The following is a 21423-nucleotide window of genomic DNA, read 5'->3' on the forward strand; positions in this document are numbered from 1 at the left end:
GAGAAGGAACCTGCCCTGACAGAGGTCGCTCCTCCCACCCAGAGCTTCTCCTGGCAGTGCCGTGGGGAGCTCCCCAGGCAGGCTGAGTTCTGACCCTTGCAGGCGGCAGAGTCACTTACCGTGGAATACAGCAATGTGGGGCATAGGGGCAGCGCTATGAATTACAGTCCTGCGCAGACCCCAGCTTCACAACCATGCAGCTTCCTTGGGAAAAGGGAGTAGGATGCCCTTCCCTGAGATGGTATGGGAGACAATCCCTGCTCTGAAGCACCTCCTCCTCCTCTGCACTAGAGAAGGCAGGAGAGAGAAGCTAAAAGTCCTATCAGTGATGGGATGGGATGGGTTCAGAAGACCCGTCCAGGAACCTCAGTAGCATTGCCCTGCAGCCAAAGACTTACCGTGTCAAGGCATGTGAAGATTTCCCCCACAAGGAGCTCTCCTCTCTCCTCCCACTCCACACCGCCTTGCACTTCTCTCTGCCTTCTCTCCTCTCATGTCAGCAGCAGCAGGCAGTGCCCGGAGCCCTGCTGCTCTTTGCAGAGGAGCTGCTCCTGCATACAGCTGTTCCTTGGCAGTGCTGCCCACTTGCCATGAGTTCCCTCAGTCTGAAGAGCCTGTCCCTGCTCAGGAGCAGAGGCCCAGCTGAAATCATGAATTTCTCTGTCCGTTGTGCTCCCTCCTCCTGGGAAATGTTCACTGCAATAAACTAAAATAGTCACTCATGGTCACCCTCTAACTATTGAAGGAAGACTGATTCCAGCATTGCAATTTGTCTCATCAGAGAGTGGTTGTCTGTGTGAGGTGGAAACGTCAGCACCTGCAAGCCCCTATTCCTATGCCTTCACTAGGCAGGACACCTAGAAGCGGACAAGAAGGGAGTTCCTTTCCCCATGGTTCAAGTATTGATTCAGATGAGTCTGTCTGGGCACCTTATGCCAGGTTAGAAACCCGTGGGCTGGAGGGGGATTCAGATCCCTCCCGTGAACTCCACAAACACACAGGAGGTGAGTTTTCCTTTGCCAAACCTGAAGTGAGCACAACAGAGGTGTCTGCATGGGAGCTCCTTGTCTAAGCTCCCGTTGTAATCACTGGAGATGGAGGGTGGGAGTCAGCTGGTCACACACAAACACCTGGTGACATTGGAAGAGACAGAGGTGGTCGAAGGCATGTGCCAGTGTCTGCTTGTTTTAACGGAGCAACTATGATGCCCGAAACCTTCTAGAATCTGAGTTGGGGGCCTGTTGGGGAATATCCTTGGCCATCTGAAATGACCCTAGTGCCTACTGCAGCTAGAGCTCCACTCACTCTGAAGCTGAGACAAGCAGATCTGTACAATGCAAACACTGAACGCAATTCGGTGCAGACACTAGATTCAGTGACATAAAGATAGGCCATAGGCAAGGCCATGTCCGATGCCAGGAGGGTCCAGCACAACCCCAGGTCTCTAGCAAATACAGCATGGGGACCTACAGGAAAGGCATGTCCTTCTGGAGTGGTTGCTGGGAAAGCACCCCAGGGCCACTCAGTTTTCCTACCAGGGCCCAAACAACTGAATCCCACCACTGCCTTTAGGCAAAGTCCATCCCGTCTATATTCAATAGTGTTGCATAGATGGCAGGCACATCACGCCAAGATCTCTGCTCTAGTCTCTGCACTCTCAAACACTTCTTTCTCTTCTCTCCATGAAGAACTTCTCACCCCCAGATCATGTGAACAGGGACTGTGCTAGTGATGTCCACAGGCTGGTTGGATCACAGGACATCCAGGCCCAGGGAATGTTTCAGTGGCACTTGTCCTTCCTGGAGATTGTTTCACCTCTGTCTCAGGCCCCAAGATGCAACAAAGTCAGTTCAGGCAGCAAAGCCCTCTCCTGCCATTTCTGCACAGCCCAGCTCTGTTTCTGCCTGGCCTTGGGCACTGCAGACATTGCTCTCTCAGTGGGAACCTCCTTTCACCTTTACATTGCCACCTGCTATCCATGCCAGCACGTCTCTGCTCTGAAGTGGGGCCATTGCACATACAGTGTCCTCGGCCCTTGGGAACATGTTTCACCATGACTGGTCTGTGCTCTGTGCCACAGCTGAGGCTCTGCAATCCAAATATACACAAGTGTATGCAGCCTGGGGCACAGGCGTGAGCAGATGGACATGCAGAAGCCAGATAAGGATGATGCTTTCCTGGATCTGGAAATTGCAAATAAGGAGGAAGTGATCAGGGATGGGATAGTGTCAGCCTTGCCTACAGTGACCATGAGAAAGTGGAGTCCCAATTCCTGAGGGGAGTGAGGAAGGACAGTAGTAGAGTACAGAGCCTGGACTTCAGAGGAGCAGACTTTGGCCTGTTCAAGGGACTGGTGGGGAGGAACCCTTGGTCTGGAGGAAGAACCTGAGGTGAGGGGGGTTTCTTTTGCTTCTTTTTTGGGAACAATTTCCTGTTGTGCAGAAGGAAAGACTAGTACCCAGGATGGGTGTCCATGCATCTGTTCTGCATCTTCCTTAGTCCTGGCATTTCTATGTATATACAGACAGATGCAAGGCCCCCTGTACTTCCTTTTCCTCCTTTGGAAAACTCATCTGATTGATAGCGGTACACCTTCTTGTCTCCAGTGTCTTGTTGGCCAACTCCTTTGCTCGCAGCAATCAATGCACTGCACTCAGTTCCTGCTCTGCTCCAGGAGTGATGCAATTTTCGGGACCCTTCTGCTCCTTCACAGAAGCACAGAATGGTTGAGGTTGAAAGGCACCTCCTCATCTAGTCCAAATCCCCTGCTCAAGCAGAGTCACCTGGAGCACGTTGCACAGGATCACATTCAGGTGGGTTTTGAATATCTCCAGAGAAGGAGACTCCACAGCCTCTCTGGGCAACCTGTTCATGTGCTTGGTCACCCTTACAGAAAAGAAGTTTTTCCTCATATTCAGATGGAACTTCCTGAGTTTCAGTTTGTGCCTGTTGCCTCGCGTCCTGTCGCTGGGCACCACTGAAAAGAGTCCAGCTCCATCCTCTCGGCACCCTCCCTTCAGTTATTTGTATACATTGATAAGATCTCCTCTCAGTCTTCTCTTCTCCAGGCTGAACAGGTCCAGCTCTCTCAGTCTTTCCTCATAAGAGAGATGTTCCAGTCCCCTAATCATCTTCGTAGCCCTCTGCTGGACTCCCTCCAGTAGTTCCATGTCTCTCTTGTACTGGGGAGCCCAGAACTGGACACAGTACTCCAGATGTGGCCTCACTAGGGCTGAGTAGAGGGGTAGGATCATCTCCCTCGACCTGCTGGCAACACCCTTCCTAATGCACCCCAGGATACCATTGGCTGCCTTGGCCACAAGGGCACACTGCCGTCTCATGCTTAACTTGGTGTCTACTAGGAACCTGAGGTCCTTCTCAGCAGAGCTGCTTTCCAGCAGGTCAACCCCCAACCTGTCCTGCTGCATGGGGTTATTCCTCCCCAGGTGCAGGACCCTGCACTTGCCTTTGTTGAACTTCAGGAGGTTCCTCTCCGCCCATCTCTCCAGCCTGTCCAGGTCTCTCTGAATGGCAGCACAGCCCTCTGGGGTATCCGCCACTCCTCCCAGTTTGCTATCATCAGCAAACTTGCTGAGGGTGCACTCTGCGCCTTCATCCAGGTCACTGATGAAGAAGTTGAACAAGACTGGACCCAGGACTGACCCTTGGGGGACACCGCTAGCTACAGGCCTCCAACTAGACTCTCTGCCACTGATCGCAACCCTCTAAGCTCTGCCATTCAGCCAGTTCTCAATCCACCTCACTGTCTGCTCATCTAGCCCACACTTCCTGAGCTTGCCTATGAGGCCAAGCACAGTCCCCAGGGTGCAGGATCCAGAGGTGGTGTGAGGGACTGAAGAACCTCCTGTCAGCCCATCTGTGTGGGCAGGGATGCGACCGGGGTTGTGGCTGACCCATGAACCTCACAGCTGCCTCCAGCAATGATGCTTCAGGGTTCTCCAAGTACGGCAGGCTCTGGTGCAGGTACTGCTCTGCTCTGCTCCTCTCCCTCAGCAGCTGGAGACAGCACAAAGCCAGGGGGCTGGTACCGAGCCTCCTCAGAAGGCCAGGCCTGTCCCTCCTCGCAGGATTGGCCTCCTCTTCCTTCCTGTTCATGACTGTCAGCTAGAAGCTGTGTGGTACTGAGGTTCAGAGGGAGCAGAGGACAGAGTGTGGGTTTCCTGAGAGGCCTGCAGAGCAGCAGAGACCAGGAGATGCCACCACAGCTGGGGCAGGACACCCTGTGTCCCCCTCATCTTGGCAAGGCCCCAAGCCATTCCCAGCCCGGAATGAGGAGATGCAGCTTGGGTCTGTCCCTCGCTGAAGGCAGAGGCAGCTCTGCCTTGTCCTTGGGGACTCAGGAAGTTGGACCTCATGCTGACATGCATTCAAAGGGACACTTGTCAACAGCCCTTGCCCTGACGCTCTGGCCCACCCAAGGGATGTCACCATTGCTTTCCCAAATCCCTGGTCCATACCTGGGCCACTCCTTGCATCTGGTCACTCATGTGGAGGAAGAGTGGGACCAGGCTCCTCTGCACTTGCTGCTTCATGCACCGTTTGTTCTTCCCCACCACAATCTCCATCAGGTCTTTGCAGAGGAGGATGGAGAGCTCTCACACGGGGCTGTCTTCCTGTGGGCAGGGAGGAGAGGAGGGGAGGCCTCAGCAATGACTCCAGGAAGTGGGCATGAGAAGAGGGTTTGCCATTGTGAGGCCTCACCCTCTCCAGGCACAAGTGTTGCCCAGCCCGGCTGGAGGTCAGAGCTGGCGACAAGCTGCTGGGAAGGCAGCCAGGAGAATGAGGATTGTCGGCAGCAGCAGGGCAAGCTTCCCTGGCCTCTGTCTCCCTGTGCCTCTGGAGAGAACATTCTGGATTTCCCTAAGACTCCATCAGGGCCCCCTCGCAGGAGAGGATAACAGAAAGGGACAGCCCGGGGACACGGCCTCTCCCTCACTCTCTAGCCTGCTCCTGCCTCTTTGTTCATCTCTGCCCCAGGCCAGGAAAGCACCACACGGAGTCAAGCATGAGACAGAGCAGCCGAGGGCAGAGAGGGGGCTGGTTTGATCTAGTCCCACAGCCCAGGACACCAAGGCCAGCACAGAGAATGGCCTGAGAACAACAGGGCAAAAGGTTTCCTGACAGGCAGCAGGGCCTGTGGCAGGAGGCGCAAATTGACATGCCAATGGGCACATGTGCAGAGGGACACACAGCACCCATAGCCACGCATACAGACCCCTGGACACGCCAGGAGAGCCCCTGGCTCTCCCACCAGCCGTCCATCATCAAAGCTGGCAGAAGCTTCTCAGCCAGCTGCAGAGCAATGGGGCTGGAGCCCTTCTGGCGCAGGGGGCTGAGGATGTTTCTCAGCAACATCAGGCTTCCCACTTGCATGTCCCTGCCAGCATCCTGCAGCCACTGCATGATGTCTGGGAGCAGGCTCTGCATCCTCCTTGCCTGTGTGAAACACACAACTTCCTTTCAGTGAAGCAAGGCCAGACCCCCCTGCCAAAAGTGCTCTGGGTGCCGACTTCCCATCAGGGCTCAGTGTCCGGGACCAGGGCTCTGCACACACCCACAGCACAGAGGCTGCAGTGCAGGGCAGAGATCTCCCAGGGGGCCCTCAGCATGCTATGGCCTCTACTTGGAGGAAGGCTGCTGCCTCAAGGCCCAGGAGCAGCCGGCTACGTTAGCCTGACCCTGTGCTCTGCCTCATCGTCCCTCTTGTAGTGTGACTGGCCACAGCACTCCCATGACTGAGGCCATTTGGAGCTGGCTTGCCTGGCGCTGGTCCTGGATCTCTGCCTTGCACAGCCAAGACGTGCCATCAGTGGGGACTCTTTCTGGTGGGCTCTGGTGCCTTTGTGCTTGTGCAGCACAGCCAAGTGCCTGGCATGAAAGACTCAGGGCAGATGAACACCTCCTGTCAAGCCCCAGGCTGCCAGCATGCCTTCACCCAGCTGCCCCCCTGCTCACCATCTCGGGTCTCTGCGACAGGCTCATGAGGCCTCTGAATGCCAGCCCACACATCTTCAGGCTCTGACTTTGGACATAGCTCTGGAGGAACGGCAGGATGGCATCATCCACATGGGCAAGGTCAGGGCAATCCAGCAGCTGAAATGCACACAGCAATGAAAGACTGGCTGAGCTGGCAGGACTGCCTGCACCGGGCAGCCCTGGATCACACCCACCTTTCAGGGAAAGGGCACCAGGCCCTGACAAAGCTCAGCGCACAGGCAGCAGGGATTGTGGAGACACCCCCAGGCCCTGCTCCCAGCCCTGGGCCTCACAGCACACTGCACACACCACTCGCCTCCTCCTCCCGTCTCTGAACCCTCTGCAGCCTCTGGTTCCCATCCCTTGGAAGAGCAACTGAACACAGAGCTGCCACAAAGGAGGCACGAAATCCAAGTGTTTACAAGTGGCAGCCCAGCAGAAATGAGCCAAAGTCAGGGCGACTAAGAGGAGTGCCCCAGCTCCATTGCCCCAGCTCCATTGACCAACATCACCCCACAGCCATGTGCATGAGCCAGCAGAGCATTTAGAGGCACCTCCAGAGAGGCACCACTTGCCCTGAGGCCCACCTCAATGAAGAAAGCCTTGGTGGGCATCTGACAAAACTAGTCTTCCCTTCTCAGCAGCCTTGCCAGCTGGTGCAAGATCCAGCGACACAGGTGTCTCGGAGCCCCCCTCACCAGCCTGGCAGCAGGAAGAAGGCACTGTTGGTCCTCAGCTGAGCAGGCAAACCTCCTCTGGGATTGCTCTGCCCCCTCGAGCCATTTCCCCCCAGCACAGGGCAAGGCAGGCCAAGGCAGTGCTTGGCACACAGCACTTGGCACACAGCTACAGCAACCGGTGGCATTTGCTCATGGAGGCTGCTCTTTCCCTACCACACTTTGGCAATGGAAAGCCAGGGTCGGTCATCATCAGGTTCCTTTTGGTGGGAGACCAGAGAAACACCCTTCCCACCTGGAAGTCATGGCCTTCCCACACATCCCATTTCCTGACCCCTTTGGATTCCTGTCCCCCTGGGCCCTTCCCATGTTCTTCTGTGCATCTTGCACCTTTCCTGGGGCTCTGTCCTTGGTGGCGCTGCAGGCAGACAGTCCCCAATGCTCTCTGTGATGGGAGTCCAGGCCTCACAGGAGGGCACTCCAGCTCTCCGGGAGGGACCACTCCTGCAAGGGAACCCCTCCCACAACTCCTAACACCAAATGCTCCCCCCAGCAGCTCTCAAAGATGAGCAGCAACAGGGCAGGGAGCTCCCATGGCCATTTTGCTGTGCGACCCCTTGCCACAAGTGCTGAGGCTGCAGCCTCTTTCTTGGAGAACTGCGGTCCCCCTTCACTCACAAGGAAGGACATTGTGCAGGACACCCTGAATTCAGGGAAGAGGTGCTGGGGGAGAGCAGGGTGGAAAGGGCTGTACCTGGCCCTGCATGGTTAGAATTGGAAGAAGATGCCTATCCTTTGCCTACAAAAATTGTTGTAAATCTTAAAAAAAAACTTTACCCATGCTTTACAAAAGCAAAACAGCTAATCTCATGTGAACTCAAACAGAAATTTCTCTGAGATGACTATTAAATTAAGATTTTTTTTTAGGGTAGAAGCAATCCTTCCTTTTCAAACCCTTGAGCTTTGTGTTCTTTGAATTTCATACTTGACCCTATTTAAGACTAGGAGCCTCTTTTTGTACCTACAGGTGTTTATTTTGACAAAGGCACCTATGTGCATTCTAGTCTGGTAGCCTAGAACATCTTCTGAGAAATTGAACTCTACTTGCATCTTGTATTGTGACCAACCAACCAATTCCTACCATGGAGGAATGTTCAGAGAAGAACGCAGGCTGTGATGGACCAGAGCTGCCGCAAAGCAAGCAGAATTTATCTCAGCACAAAGGGAACCAGAGGGTGGCCTTTTTTTTAGGCCACTCCAGACTCATGCAAACACCTGAAGGCTGGAAATAAATCCTTGCCAGAGCAGAAATAATTATCGGCAGAGGGAATGTGCACCCCACCTGAGCTGCAACTGGACTAGCAAGCCTTGCTGGTTTGAACCACTGGTTTGCTACTTTCCCCTTTCCCAGAGAAATCCAATCTGATAATGGAACACATTTTAAGCATAAAGAACTGCAAACGTGGCGTGCTTCAGACAGAGGAGAGTAGACTTTTCACCTATGGTATCAACCTCCAAGTAATGGAGTAGTAGAACGATGGAGTGGCCGACAGAAACAAGAGCTGCACAAGAGTGACTCTTCTCTCATAGAATACTTCGAAGTGGGGATCCCACTTGTGAGAAGTTGTAAGGTGGCTAAATAAGTGACAAACTGCCATGGGAAGTCCCATAGATAAGGGGGTTGTGTCAGTAGCTGCATGAATCCCTGTTAAAACAGAAATAAAACCCCATCAAAGTCCTGGAGGTGAGGTTGTGGTTAAACATCCAGCTCAGGGATCAGTCTGGGTGACTCTGCTCTTTTCCCATGGAAAAGGAGCATGGGATGCTGTAGACAATGAAGAGAGTAATTTAACTGTAAGTGAGGCCTGGGTTATGTCCAAGACCTGGGTGTCTTCTCTTGCAGGGAGATATGGTGTTACCTGCTAACCATGGGAACATTGATAACTGGAAAACACACCTGAAACATGTCTCTAACACATTCTGCCTTTTCACGTTGCCCATGGGACAACTCAGGTATTGAAGATCAGTCACAACCCATCTTCAAAACTATAGTTATAAGAGAAACACCATCTGTAATAGCATGAGGTTAAGGACTGATTGTAGGCAATAATGTTATACTAACCCTAAGATCTAAAGTTAGTCTAAATGTAGCTCTATGTAGTAACGCACTGGATGGGAAGCTGCACGTGGTTCTGACAACTGAGTGAGATGGGTACTCCAGACATGGAAGACAACAAAAGCCATTGTGATGGGACCTATGTTTTTGACCAAATCACCACACAGACTTCTGGTTAACTTCTCATATGACTGAACAAACAATGTCTTCTTTTGCACCATTTAATCCATCAGTATCACTTGGAGTAACCTTGCATCAGCTCGACAGCTTTCTCAAGCAGAACACCAAGGTTACTCAACATTGGTTGGAAACTGGAAACTGGAAAATGGTTAGAGGAAAGGGAAGGAACGATGATATATGATAGAATGAACGGATTTGGTTAGTGAAAGTGTCCAGCAAAAGAGCAGCCTGCCCTGAGTTGACAAACATAGAAACAGGTTTTCATTTCTTCCTCTCTGCAAGCACACAATTGTTCCTTTGCTCTTCTCAAGAAACGTCTCTGCTCGCAAGAGAGCCTTTCCCCAGGTCAGCGTGTCCATGCTGGCCTGCCCAGCCATTTCTGCACCCCTCTGCTGTGCTCCCCGGGCTGGCGGTGCTGCTCTGCAGGGCGAGTGGGCTGTGGGGCCCCCAGGGCGACTCCACACTGGCTGTGCTGGTCAGGGTAGACCTGGCTGGCCCAGCATCACTGCACCTGACAACCCCCTCCCAAGGGGTCTGTGGCTGTGAAAGATGCTCAGAGCAATCACAAGGCATTTCCAATGGCTCAGGATGGGGTCAGGTGGGTCATTAGATCCAGCCATGGTTTTCATTGTAGGTGACATGAACCACCCTTGAGGCTGCCTTCCCTGTGCCTGAGGAGTCCCCACTGCCTCTCCTGAGATTGCAGAGCCCTGATTTGGTGCATACCTTGGTTTGGCCCTTGACTTTGGGTGACTCCACTTAGTTTTGTGAATATCCACTCACTGCCCATCCCAGCAACATGCTGTCCCTGGAGATCCCCTCTGCTCACCTGGTGGCTCCATATTGCCTTCCAGAGGATGGGCCTCTCTCACCACCCCTCTAATATTTGAGACAGCCCCCAGCAGATACCTCTTGAGCACTCACACTCCCCAGGGCCACTGGGCACCCACAAGTGAGGGCTGAATCCAGCCCTCATTCCCTCACACATCACCCTATGAGCACATCCTCCTTAGCCCATGGAAAACCCAGGCATGACAACAGGGCCATTTTGGGTGCAATTTCCTGAGCGCATTCTTGGCTCCAGCTTGGGAAGAAGAGCCCAGTCTTCAGGCAGTGTACTGATGAAATCCCCTTTTGTTACAGAGATGCTGCAAGGGAGGCCAGCTCTGACACAGTGCTCAGCAGATTTACACAAAGCCCCTGGGTCAGACGGACAGGGTTTGTGCCTCTGGAGAGGTGGGATGAATTCAAACATTTGTTCACAAACGTGACTATCGCAGACAGAACTCCCAAAGCACAAGAGTTGTCTGAGATAAACTGGGAGCTGGTTGTGAGGAGAGATGGGCAGCTTATTGCTGCTGAACTAGAAGAAGTTGAACCAGTTTCTTCAGTGCCTCCTTGAGCTCCTTGTTCCTCATGCTGTAGATGACAGGATTCATTGCTGGAGGCACCACCGCGTACAGAACAGCCACCACCAGATTCAGAGCTGCGGAGGAGATGGAGGCGGGCCTCAGGTATGCAAGCAGGCCAGTGGTCACAAAGAGGCAGACCACAGCCAGGTGAGGGAGGCACATGGAAAAGGCTTTGTGTTGTCCCTGCTCAGAGGGGATCCTCAGCACAGCAGTGAAGATCTGCACGTAGGACACCACAATGAAAATGAAACACCCAAAGCTTAAACAGCCACTAACCACAAGAAGCCCAATTTCCCTGAGGTAGGATTCTGAGCAGGAGAGCTTGAGGATCTGGGGAACTTCACAGAAGAACTGGTCCACTGTGTTGCCTTGGCAGAGCGGTAAGGAAAATGTGTTCCCAGTGTGCAAGACAGCTTTGAGAAAACCACTGCCCCAGGCAGCTGCTGCCATTCTGACACAAGCTCTGCTGCCCATGAGGGTCCCATAGTGCAGAGGTCTGCAGATGGCAACGTAGCGGTCATAGGCCATGACTGTGAGGAGATAATACTCTGCTGAAATTAAGAAAAAGAAGGAAAAGACCTGGGCAGCACATCCTGAGTAGGAAATGGCCCTGGTGTCCCACAGGGAATTGGCCATGGATTTGGGGACAGTGGTGGAGATGGTGCCAAGGTCCAGCACAGAGAGGTTGAGGAGGAAGAAGTACATGGGTGTGTGGAGGTGGTGGTCACAGGCTACGGCTGTGATGATGAGGCCGTTGCCCAGGAGGGCAGCCAGGTAGATGCCCAGGAAGAGTGAGAAGTGCAAGAGCTGCAGCTCCCATGTGTCCGCAAATGCCAGGAGGAGGAACTCGTTGAGGGAGCTGCTGTTGGACATTTGCTCCTTTGGGGCACAGGGGGACTGTCTGAGGAAGGAGACACATTGACAAGTTAGGACAGACTTCTCTGAGCAACTTTCTCGTAACTTCCCCCAAACACACACACATTACCTCTCCCCATCTCAGCAGCAGTGTCACTGAGCTCCATGGCTTGAGCTCTGGTTTGTGCTGGCCGAGTTTGACACAAGGAGTAGGGACTTCTGCCCATGAGCTCCAGAGGAGTCAGCCCTGACCTACAGCACTGTGTAAATGGGAAGAGGGGTGACTAAAATCTATATTCCCAGTTCGAGTCAGACTTCATCCACACATACTGTTGAAGGGATTTTCAGCATCTTCACTCGCACTTCTAAATAATGTGGGTTCATTAAGAGTTTTAAGGCTTCTTTTGTTTCCTTTATCTGGACCCCATAACCTTGAGAGCAGAGGGCTGTGCTGGCTGGGAGAGGAGAGGAGATGTTGGAGTTGACAGTTTCCTCTCCCACTTTGAGCATGACTCTGCTGCCTGGAGATGTCCCTGCGGGGAGCTGTTTGTCCGTCCCCACATCTCTCCCCTCTCAGTGCTCATACACCCCATCCCACCCACTGTGAGCTCTACTCTGCCCTGCAGAAATCTCCCGGGGGCAGGACACTGCCCAGGGCACCTCCGTGTTTGCTGGTGCTCTGGAGCAGGTGAGAGAAACCTTGCTGAGGCTGGAAAGGTGATGCTGGTTCTGTCCTTAGGCTGAGAGGTGGATGAAGGCATTTGCCTAGTCCCTCCCAGAACTGCTCCTCTGTCAGTGTCACTGTCTCAGTCCCCTATCTAAAGCTGACAGATCCAATCCCATTTCACCCCACCCAGAGAGAATCAAACTGAAAGCACAGACTCTTGACAGCTCCTTCCCTTTCATGTATCCCCTGCCCTGACCTTCCTTTTGGAAAGTCCCCTCTAGAAATGTCCTCGGAGTGAGATGGAGATGCAGGCAGACATGACCCATGCAGCATCCTCTTGACAGGAGGCTCAAGCTGCCCTGCCAGGAATCTCTCCTCCTGCCCAGAGCTTCACCCTGTGGGAAGGTCCCCGGGAAGGCTGAGTGCTGACCGTTGTGGGCAGCAGAGTCACTGCGCTGGGCACACAGCACCCTGGGGCGCAGAGATACTGCTCTGAATTTCAGTCCTGGACAGATCTGCGAGCACACCCAGGTTTCACCCCAATGCAGCGTCCCTGGGAGAAGGTAGCAGCATGCTGTGTCCCTGTGGCACTGTGACTGGGAATCCCTGCTCTGAAGCATCTCCTCCTACTCTGTAAAGCTGAAACTGATAGAGCGATCCTTAAAAATCCATCGTGTGACTGGATGGATTTCTAGACCTTGTCAGGAACTGCAGTAGCATTGCCCTGCAGCCAGAGACTTACTGTGTCAGGGGCTGTGAAGATTTCTCCCACAAGGAGCTCTCCTCTCTCCTTACGCTGCACGCTGCCTTTCACTTCTCCCTGTCTTGTCTCATCTTCTGGCAGAAACTGCAGGCAGTGCCTGGAGCCCTGCTGCTCTTTGCAGAGGAGCTGCTCCTGACAGCGCTGTGTCTCAGCAGTGCTGCCTGGTTGCCATGAGCTCCCTCCATCCCAGGAGTCTGGCCCCACTCAGGACCAAAGGCCCAGCTGAAGGCATGATTTCTTCTGTCCCTTCTGCTGCCTCCTCCTGGGAAATGTTCACTGAGGTAGACTAAAGTAATCACTGATGGTCCCTCTCTAAGCACTGAAAGAAGACTGATTCCAGCATTGCAATTTGTCTCATCAGAGGATGGTTGTCTACGAAAGGTGGAAACGTCCCACTCAGGAAGCCCCCATTCCCATCTCTTAGCTAGCCAGGACACCTAGATGGGTATAAGAATAGAGCTCCTTTTCCCATTGTTCAGGTATGGATTCAGTTGAGTCAATCTGGGCTTCTCAGGATGGTTTAGAAGACCCTGGGCTGGCATAGGATTCAGATTCTCCCGTGAGCTCCACAAAAAACACACAGGAGGTGGGATTCCCCTGTCCCAGGCAGAAGTGAGAACAGCATGGATGTCTGCATGCGAGATCTTGGTCTATGCATGACCATGCAGGTCTTCTGCTCCATCCTCCTGGGAAATGTTCACTGAGGTAGACTAAAATAATCAGCTATTGTCCTTTGCTAAAGAGTGGAGAGAGACTGATTCCAGCACTGCAATTTATTTCATCAGAGGATGGCTATCTATGATAGCTGGAAATGTCCCACTCTGGAAGCTCCTATTCCCATCTCTTAAGTAGGTAGGACACCTAGATGGAGACAAGAATAGAGCTCATTGACACATGGTTTAGGTGTTGATTCAGAGGAGTCGCTTTGGGCTTCTCAGGGTGCTTTAGAAGGCCCTGGGCTGCTGTGGGATTCAGATCCTTCTTGTGAGTTTCATAAAAAACACAAAGTGGGTGGGATTCCCCTGTCCCAGGCAGAAGGGAGCACAGCACGGATGTCTGCATGTGAAATCTTGGTCCATGCTCCTGTTATAATCAGTGGAGATGAGGGTGAGAGTCAGTTGCTCACACACAAACACCTGGTGACATTGGAAGAGATAGATGTGCTGGTGGACATGTGCCAGTGTCTGCTTGCTCTGTTGGAGCAAGTGTGACACCCACATCCTTCTAGAGCATGAGTTGAGGGCCAGGCAGGGAATTGCCTTGGTACCTGCAATGATACTAGTTGCCCACTGCGACCAGAGCTGCACTCACTAGGAAGCTGAGACACATGCAGATCCCAACATTGCAAAGAGTTGATGTCATCCAGTGCAGGCACTTGATTCAGTGACATGGAAATAGGCCTGCAGGGCCATGCTGGATGCCTGGGGGGTCCAGCCCATCCACGTGTCTCTAGCAGGTACATCACGGGAGCTCTAGGAAAACCAGGCCCCTTTGGAGTGGTTGCTGGGCAAGTGCCCCAGGGCAATTCAGGTTTCCTACCAGTGTCCAGAGAACTGGATCCCACCACTGCCTTTAGGCCAAGTCCTGTTGATCTACAGCCAAGCGTGCTTCATAAATGGGAGAGGCACCTCCCACCAAGGTCTCTGCTCTAGTCTCTGCACTCTCAAACCCTTCTTGCTCCTCTCTGCTGCAACCTCTTCTCACTACCAGGTGATATGAACAGGAACTGGTCTAATGATGACCTCAGGGTGCCTGGATCACAGGCCACACAGGCCTAGGGACTTCTTCAGTGGCACCTTGTCCTGCCTGGAGATTGGTTCACCTCTGTCACAGGCCCCAAGGTGCTACAAATCAGCTCAGGCAGCCAAACCATTTCCTGCCATTCCTGCACAGCCCAGCTCTGTTTCTCCCTGGCCTTGGGCACTGCAGGCTTTGCTCTCTCTCAGTGGGAACCTCCTTGCACCATTACATTGCCACCTGCTATCTAGGCCAGCATGGCTCTGCTCTGAAGTTGGACCACTGTACACACAGTGTCTTTGGATCTTGGTAACAGGTTGCACCATGACCAGTCTGCTCTCTGTGCCATAGCTGAGGCTCTGCAACCCAATATACACAAGTGCATGCAGCCTGAGAGGCACAGAGAGGAGCAGATGGAGATACACAAGCTGTCACAGGTCTGAAACATGGTTGGAATAACTGAGATGCTGTGGGACCACTTCCATGACTGGAGGGCTGTGATGGCAGGGTACAAGCTCTGCAGGCAAGACCGTTAGGGAAGATGAGCAGGGGGGGGATGCCCTTGGTGTGAAGGGACAGCTCAGATGGATGGAGCTCTTGTATGGGATGGACAAGGGTTTGGGTGAGAGCTTGTGCATGAGCATCAGAGTAAAGGTGACGTTGTGATGAGAGTTACAGACCCCCCAATGGGGATGAGGAGGTGGATGCAGTCTCCTTTAAGCAACCTGAGCAAGTCAGTGGATCACAGGGCCTGGTTCTTCTGGGGGGACTTTAATCTCGCTGACATTCATTGGAAGGGCAAACTTCAGGGTGCAAGCAGTCCAGGAGATTTTTGGAGGGTGTCAGGGACAGCTTCCAAGCACAGCTCCCTGATGGGCCAGTAAGGGTGACACTCACGTGGACCTGGTACTCACACACAAGGAAGCACTGATGAGGGCTGTGATAATCTGTGGAAACCCTGGCTGCAGTGACTATGGAATAGTGGAGTCCCAGATCGTGAGGGCAATGAGGAAGGACAATAGTAGTGTACAGACTCCAGCCTTCAAAGGAGGAAATTTTGTCCTCTCCAGGGGACTGGTGGGGGATCCCATTGGAGGCAGCTATGAGGGGCAAAGGAGCTTAGGAAAACCAGCAGGTCTTTAAGGACAGCAGCCACCAAGCACAAGGATGGTCCATAGCAATACCCATTAGAACTAGGAGACATCTTGGGAGATTGGCTTGGTTAAACAGGATACTCTTGTCCACCAAAGTAGGCATGGTGAAACCAAAGCTCTCTGAGGGCAGACACTTGCAGCAGACATCAAGGGCATGAAGAAGAGCTGCTACTACTCCACTAACAGAGAAAGTATAATCAAAGAACACCTGGTCTCACTGATGAATGGGGCAGGGACTCTAGTAATAGCAGATGCAGATGGGTCTGAGAAGCTCAGTGCCTTCTTGGCTTCAGTCTTCACCAGCAAGGTCTCCTGAGCTGTTGTGCCTCGAGTCAGGGCTCCAGAGGAGAAAAACAGCCAGCAGGGGATGAGGGTTGAGTGAGGGATTGCTTGTAAGTACTCAACCCATGCAAGTCTCTGGGATGTGATGGCCTGCACATGAGGACACTGAGAGGGCTGGCCAATGTCATATCAACGCCAGTCTCTATCACCTTTTGAAAGGTTGTGTAGATCAAGGGAGGTCCCAATGACCAGAAAAAGGAATGTGTTGTGCCCATCTTCAGGAAAGGCCACAGGGACAACCCAGGGAGCTGCAAGCCCTTCAGCCTCACTTTGGTAAGGAGCGTGTCATGCAGCAAATGTTCTCACATCACATTTCTGGGCACATGAAGAATGTGCCTGGGAACAATCAGCATGGATTTACCCAAGGTAAAACATTCCTGCACAACCTGATTGCCTTCTGTGATAAAAGACCTGTGATTGTAGAGGAGCAGAAAGTTCTGGATGTCATTTACCATGATTTTAGCAAGGTGTTGGACACTGTCTCCATGAATATTCTTGAATACAATAAGGCATCATGATAAGTTGGGTAGACACTCAGGTGGATAAAAAGCTGTTTGGATGATGGAGCTCCGAGGGTTTTTTGAATGGGTCATGCTTTACCAGGAAGCCAGGTAAAGGTGGAGTATGCAGGGGTCTATACTCAGACCTGTCTTGTCTGACAGGTTCACCAGTGTCCTGGAGGATGCAACTCTCATCTTGTTTGTAGATGACACCTCGTCAGGAGGAAGAGTCACATGTTTGAGGGCTGCCATTCAGAGGGACCTCAGCAGACAGGAGGAACAATCTATCACCAACTTTGTGAAATTCAACAAGGACAAGTGCAGGTCCTACACCTGGGGTAGACCAACACCCTGCAATAATATGGGCTGGGGAGTCTTTGTGGGCAGCGAGCTGAACATCAGCCAGCAGCGTGCCCTGGCAGCAAAGGAGGCCACAGCATCTTGGGCTGCATGAACAGGACCACAGCCAGGAGATGGAGGGAAGTGATTATGCCCCTCTACTCAACACTTGTTAGAGCCCATCCAGAGACTGTGTCCAGTTGGGGCTGCCTGTAGAAGAACACTGTTGATCACATGGAGTGAGCTCAGTGGCAGGTCCCCAAGGTGGTTGGGGACTGGAGCACTTGCCCTGTGAGGAGAGGCTGAGGGAATGGGTTTATTCAGCACAGAGAAGGGAAGGTTTCTGGGGGAACTCATAGCAGCTTCCCAGTTCAAAGTTGCCACTGACAATGAACAAGCTTTTTAAAGGAATTCATGGCAGGAAAATGAGAGGAAAGAGTTCAAAGCTGACACAAGTGCTGTTAAAATTGTATATAAGGGAGAAAAATCAATGAGGATCCTGAAGCATTTGAAGTGGCGTCCAGAGGGATTGTGGACTCTTCTTGGAGGCTTTCAGGATGCAGCTGGACAAAGGCCTGAGGAACTTGGTGTGAATTCAGTGTGGATCCCTAAGTGAGCAGGACGTTGGACTAGAGTCCTCCCAAGGTCCCTTCCATCCTGAATGGTTCTGTGATTCTGTCCTCTCTGGTGATAGGCACTGCAATTCTTGCAGGCAGGAAGTCCTTTTCTGCATGTGGGTTAGCACCTGACATGGCCTCCCCAGAACCAGCCCCCTCCTAGTGGTGTGAGGTTGCCTCTTGGGCCTGAAAGGTTTTCAGTTCAAGGTTTCTTTATGAGTGACTGCTTGTCCAGAATGGGCCCTGCTCACAGCCTACAACTCCTGTACATTACAACATGATACCAAATGAGTATGGCACAAACAAAAAGTCATGGCATGAGGGTGATGGCACTCTGATGTGCCTAAGGTCTTTAGCAAATGTAAAAATATCCTTACCCAGCCAGGGCTGTGCCCCACATGGGGGTCAGCAAACAGCCGTGCTCCGGGATCTGCCAGGATCTGGTGCAGAAGAGAAGTCATGCAAGGCTGGCCTTTTCCCCTCCATTGGGATAGAGAAACCTGCAGCAGGATGGAGGTGGCCATGGACAACCCCACAGCTGGGGTGAGCAGCCAGCACTGGAAAGGGATGATGTGAGGGGCTGCTCTGGGACGATGGCCCTGGCGCAGCTTCCCCAGTGTGTCCATGCAACACAGGGAACAACCTGGGCTCTCTCCTGCACCTGCCATGTCCTGGTGCCCTTCCCAGGAGACCTGCATTTGCCCTGCAAGCACCTGGCTGTGTGCTCCCACACTGCCGTTCACACGCAGTAGCTGACTGCTGGCATTTTTCCTCTCCTGGGCCCTTCCCAGACCAGACCAGACCCTCCCCAGCTCTCCCCACCTCCCCTGCCCTCTCCCCAGCCCACACAGCAGAGCAGCCCACACTGGGGGTGACCCCGCAGCAGTGCCTGTCGCAGGGGGCTGCAGAGCTCTAGGCACTCGCTCCTCAGCCACAGCCCCTCTGAAGGGCACAGCAGGTCCTGGGGGGCAGAGAGAGGTGTGAGTCCATCAGCCCAAGGGCTGGGGGCCAGCAATGGCACAAGGAAATGGAGGCTACTCACTCCATGTCTCCACTGCTCTCATCTCCAGGACATCCTGCCTGCAGCCCCTCTGGGCAGCCCCTCTCCCCAGGACGGCACACGAGTCCTGGACCCGGGGCTCCTCAGGCAGCTCCAGTGACAGAGCATTCTGCCCCGAGCTGACACACAGAAACAGGTTTTCATTTATTCTTCCCCACAAGCACACAATGGCACCATTGCTCTTCTCCAGAGACATCCCTGTTCTCCAGAGAGCCTTTCCCCAGGTCAGTGTGTCCATGCTGGCCTGCCCAGCCACTCCTGCACCCCTCCACTGTGTTCCCTGGGCTGCCGGTGCTGCTCTGCAGGGCGAGTGGGCTGTGGGGCCCTGGGTGACTCCGCACTGGCTGGGCTGGTCAGGGTAGACCCGGCTGGTCCAGCATCACCGCACCTGACAACTCCCTCCCCAGGCATCTGTGGCTGTGGAAGATGCTCAGAGCAATCACAAGGCGTTTCCAATGGCTCAGGATGGGGTCAGCTGTGCCATTAGATGCAGCTATGACTTTTCATTGTTGGTGACATGAACCACCCTTGAGGCTGCCTTCCCTGTGCGTGATGAGTCCCCACTGCCTCTCCTGAGATTGCAGAGCCTGATTTGGTGCATTCCTTGGTTTGGCCCTTTGCCTTTGGGTGACTCCATTTAGTTTTGGGAGTCTCCACTCACTGCCCGTCCCAGGAACATGCTGTCCCTGGAAATCCCCTCTGCTCACCTGGTGGCTCCATATTGCCTTCCAGAAGGATGGGCATCTGTCACCAGCCCTCTAATATTTGAGACAGCCCCCAGCAGATACCTCTTGAGCACTCACCCTCTCCAGGGCCACTGGGCACCCCCAAGTGAAGGCTGAATCCAGCCCTCATTCCCTAACACATCATGCTATGAGCACATCCTTCTTAGCCCACGGAAAACCCAGGCACGGCAAAAGGGCCTTTTCAGGCACAATTCCCTGAGTGCATTCTTGGCTCCAGCTTTGGAAGAAGAGCCCAGTCTTCAGGCACTGTGCTGAGGAGATCCCCTTTTATTACGGAGATGCTGTAAGGGAGGCCAGCTCTGACACAGAGCTCGGAAGATTTACACAAAGCCTCTGGGTCAGATAAACGGGTTTTGTGCCTCTGGAGAAGAGAGATGAATTCAGACATTTGTGTACAAACACACTTATCCCAGATAGAATGCCCAAACCACAAATGTGAGATCGCTTGGATATCACCTGTGAGGAGAGATGGGCAGCTTATTGCTGCTGAAACAGCACCAGCTGAACCAGTTTCTTCAGTGCCTCCTTGAGCTCCTTGTTCCTCATGCTGTAGATGAGAGGGTTCACTGCTGGAGGCACCACCGCGTACAGAACGGATAGCACCAGATCCAGTGATGGTAAGGACATGGAGGGGGGCTTCAGGTATGCAAAAAATGAGGTGCTGATGAACAGGGAGACCACGGCCAGGTGAGGGAGGCATGTGGAAAAGGCTTTGTGCCTGCCCTGCTCAGAGGGGATCCTCAGCACAGCAGTGAAGATCTGCACGTAGGACAGCACTATGAAAACGAAACACCCGAAGGCTAAACAGGCACTAACCACAATAAGTCCAACTTCCCTGAGGTAGGAGTCTGAGCAGGAGAGCTTGAGGATCTGGGGGATTTCACAGAAGAACTGGTCCACTGTGTTGCCTTGGCAGAGTGGTATGGAAAATGTGTTCCCAGTTTGCAGGAGAGCATTGAGAAAAGCACTGGCCCAGGCAGCTGCTGCCATTTTGACACAAGCTCTGCTGCCCATGATGGTCCCGTAGTGCAGGGGTCTGCAGATGGCAACAAAGCGGTCATAGGCCATGACAGTGAGGAGATAAAACTCTGCTGCAAATAAAAAAAGGAAGGAAAATATCTGTGCAGCACATCCTGAGTAGGAAATGGCCCTGGTGTCCCACAGGGAATTGGCCATGGATTTGGGGACAATGGTGGAGATGGTGCCAAGGTCGAGGAGGGAGAGGTTGAGGAGGAAGAAGTACATGGGGGTGTGGAGGTGGTGGTCGCAGGCTATAGCTGTGATGATGAGGCCATTGCCCAGGAGGGCAGCCAGGTAGATGCCCAGGAAGAGCGAGAAGTGCAAGAGCTGCAGCTCCCGTGTGTCCGCAAATGCCAGGAGGAGGAACTCATTGGAGGAGCTGCTGTTGGACATTTGCTTCCTCGTGGCTTTGTGGACTGTCCAAGGAGGAAAAGACAGTGGCAAGTTAGAGCAGGCTTCTCTGAGCCAAACCCACTCTGTGTCTCATAGAAATCCCCACCTTTCCTCTGCCCTTTACCTTCACTCAGCTCCCTTTCTGCAGCTCTCTTTACACTGGCTGAGGGTGCCATGCGGAGCAGGGGCCTCTGCCCATTGGCTCCAGAGGAGTCAGTCCTGTTCTGCTTGGGGGTGTAAATGGAGGTGTCAAACTGACCCCGCTATGTGGTGGGATACCTGGGGATGGGAGCTGGGAGCTGGGGGTAGGGGACTTGGTCCAGGTACCAGTGGGAAGTTTCTCTGTTTGCCATGATGAGAGCTGAATACGGCTATGTCTGAAAGAGAAGACCCTTGTGAAGGATTCATCTCCCCCAGCCTTGCCCTCTTGAACAGAGGTGTCTGTATCTGAATCAGCCACACCAGCTGCCACTCCAGCAAGGCAGAGAAAGAGTCAAGTGAAGGCAGGGGGTGACCTGACCCTTTCTAGATGTCTCTGTCCCTATGAGATAGACCCTACCCTCACACCAGTTTGCCATCTGCACCCTTCCTGCAGGCACTGCAGGTGGAATGGGAAGTGACTAGCTCTGATGCACACATCCCACAGCAGATTATGTCCACCGCATATGTGGAAGGGCTGTTCAACATTTGGAAACCCATTTTTCTCTGCAAAATGATCACTGGAGGAGTCTGAGGATATACATACATATATACATACATATATATATATATATGTGTATATACACGCACACACACACATGCACACGCACACATGTATATATCTGTATTTTAGATGCCTCCTTCTCACC

At 53.1% G+C, this 21423-nt stretch overlaps 2 protein-coding genes across 2 annotated transcripts; both read right to left on the reverse strand.

The window, feature by feature from the left end:
• Nucleotides 1–10331: 10331 nt before the first annotated feature.
• On the reverse strand, nt 10332–11255 carry LOC136993159 (olfactory receptor 14A16-like; the record flags this gene model as incomplete). Its single annotated transcript, XM_067303169.1, has 1 exon — nt 10332–11255. A coding segment is annotated over exon 1 (924 nt), but the record flags the coding sequence as incomplete, so codon positions are not given.
• An 8384-nt stretch (nt 11256–19639) lies between these two features.
• Nucleotides 19640–20575, reverse strand: LOC136993132 (olfactory receptor 14C36-like). Its single transcript, XM_067303143.1, has one exon. It carries the CDS (start codon nt 20573–20575, stop codon nt 19640–19642), a length of 936 nt encoding a protein of 311 aa, XP_067159244.1.
• Between the last annotated feature and the right edge of the window lie 848 nt (nt 20576–21423).

The sequence above is a fragment of the Apteryx mantelli genome, chromosome 11, assembly GCF_036417845.1.
Source record: "Apteryx mantelli isolate bAptMan1 chromosome 11, bAptMan1.hap1, whole genome shotgun sequence".
Classification (NCBI taxonomy): domain Eukaryota; kingdom Metazoa; phylum Chordata; class Aves; order Apterygiformes; family Apterygidae; genus Apteryx; species Apteryx mantelli.

Bases quoted from the DNA above. Each gene is read 5' to 3' on its own strand.
- LOC136993132 (XM_067303143.1), bottom strand. From the start codon at position 20,575: ATGTCCAACAGCAGCTCCTCCAATGAGTTCCTCCTCCTGGCATTTGCG.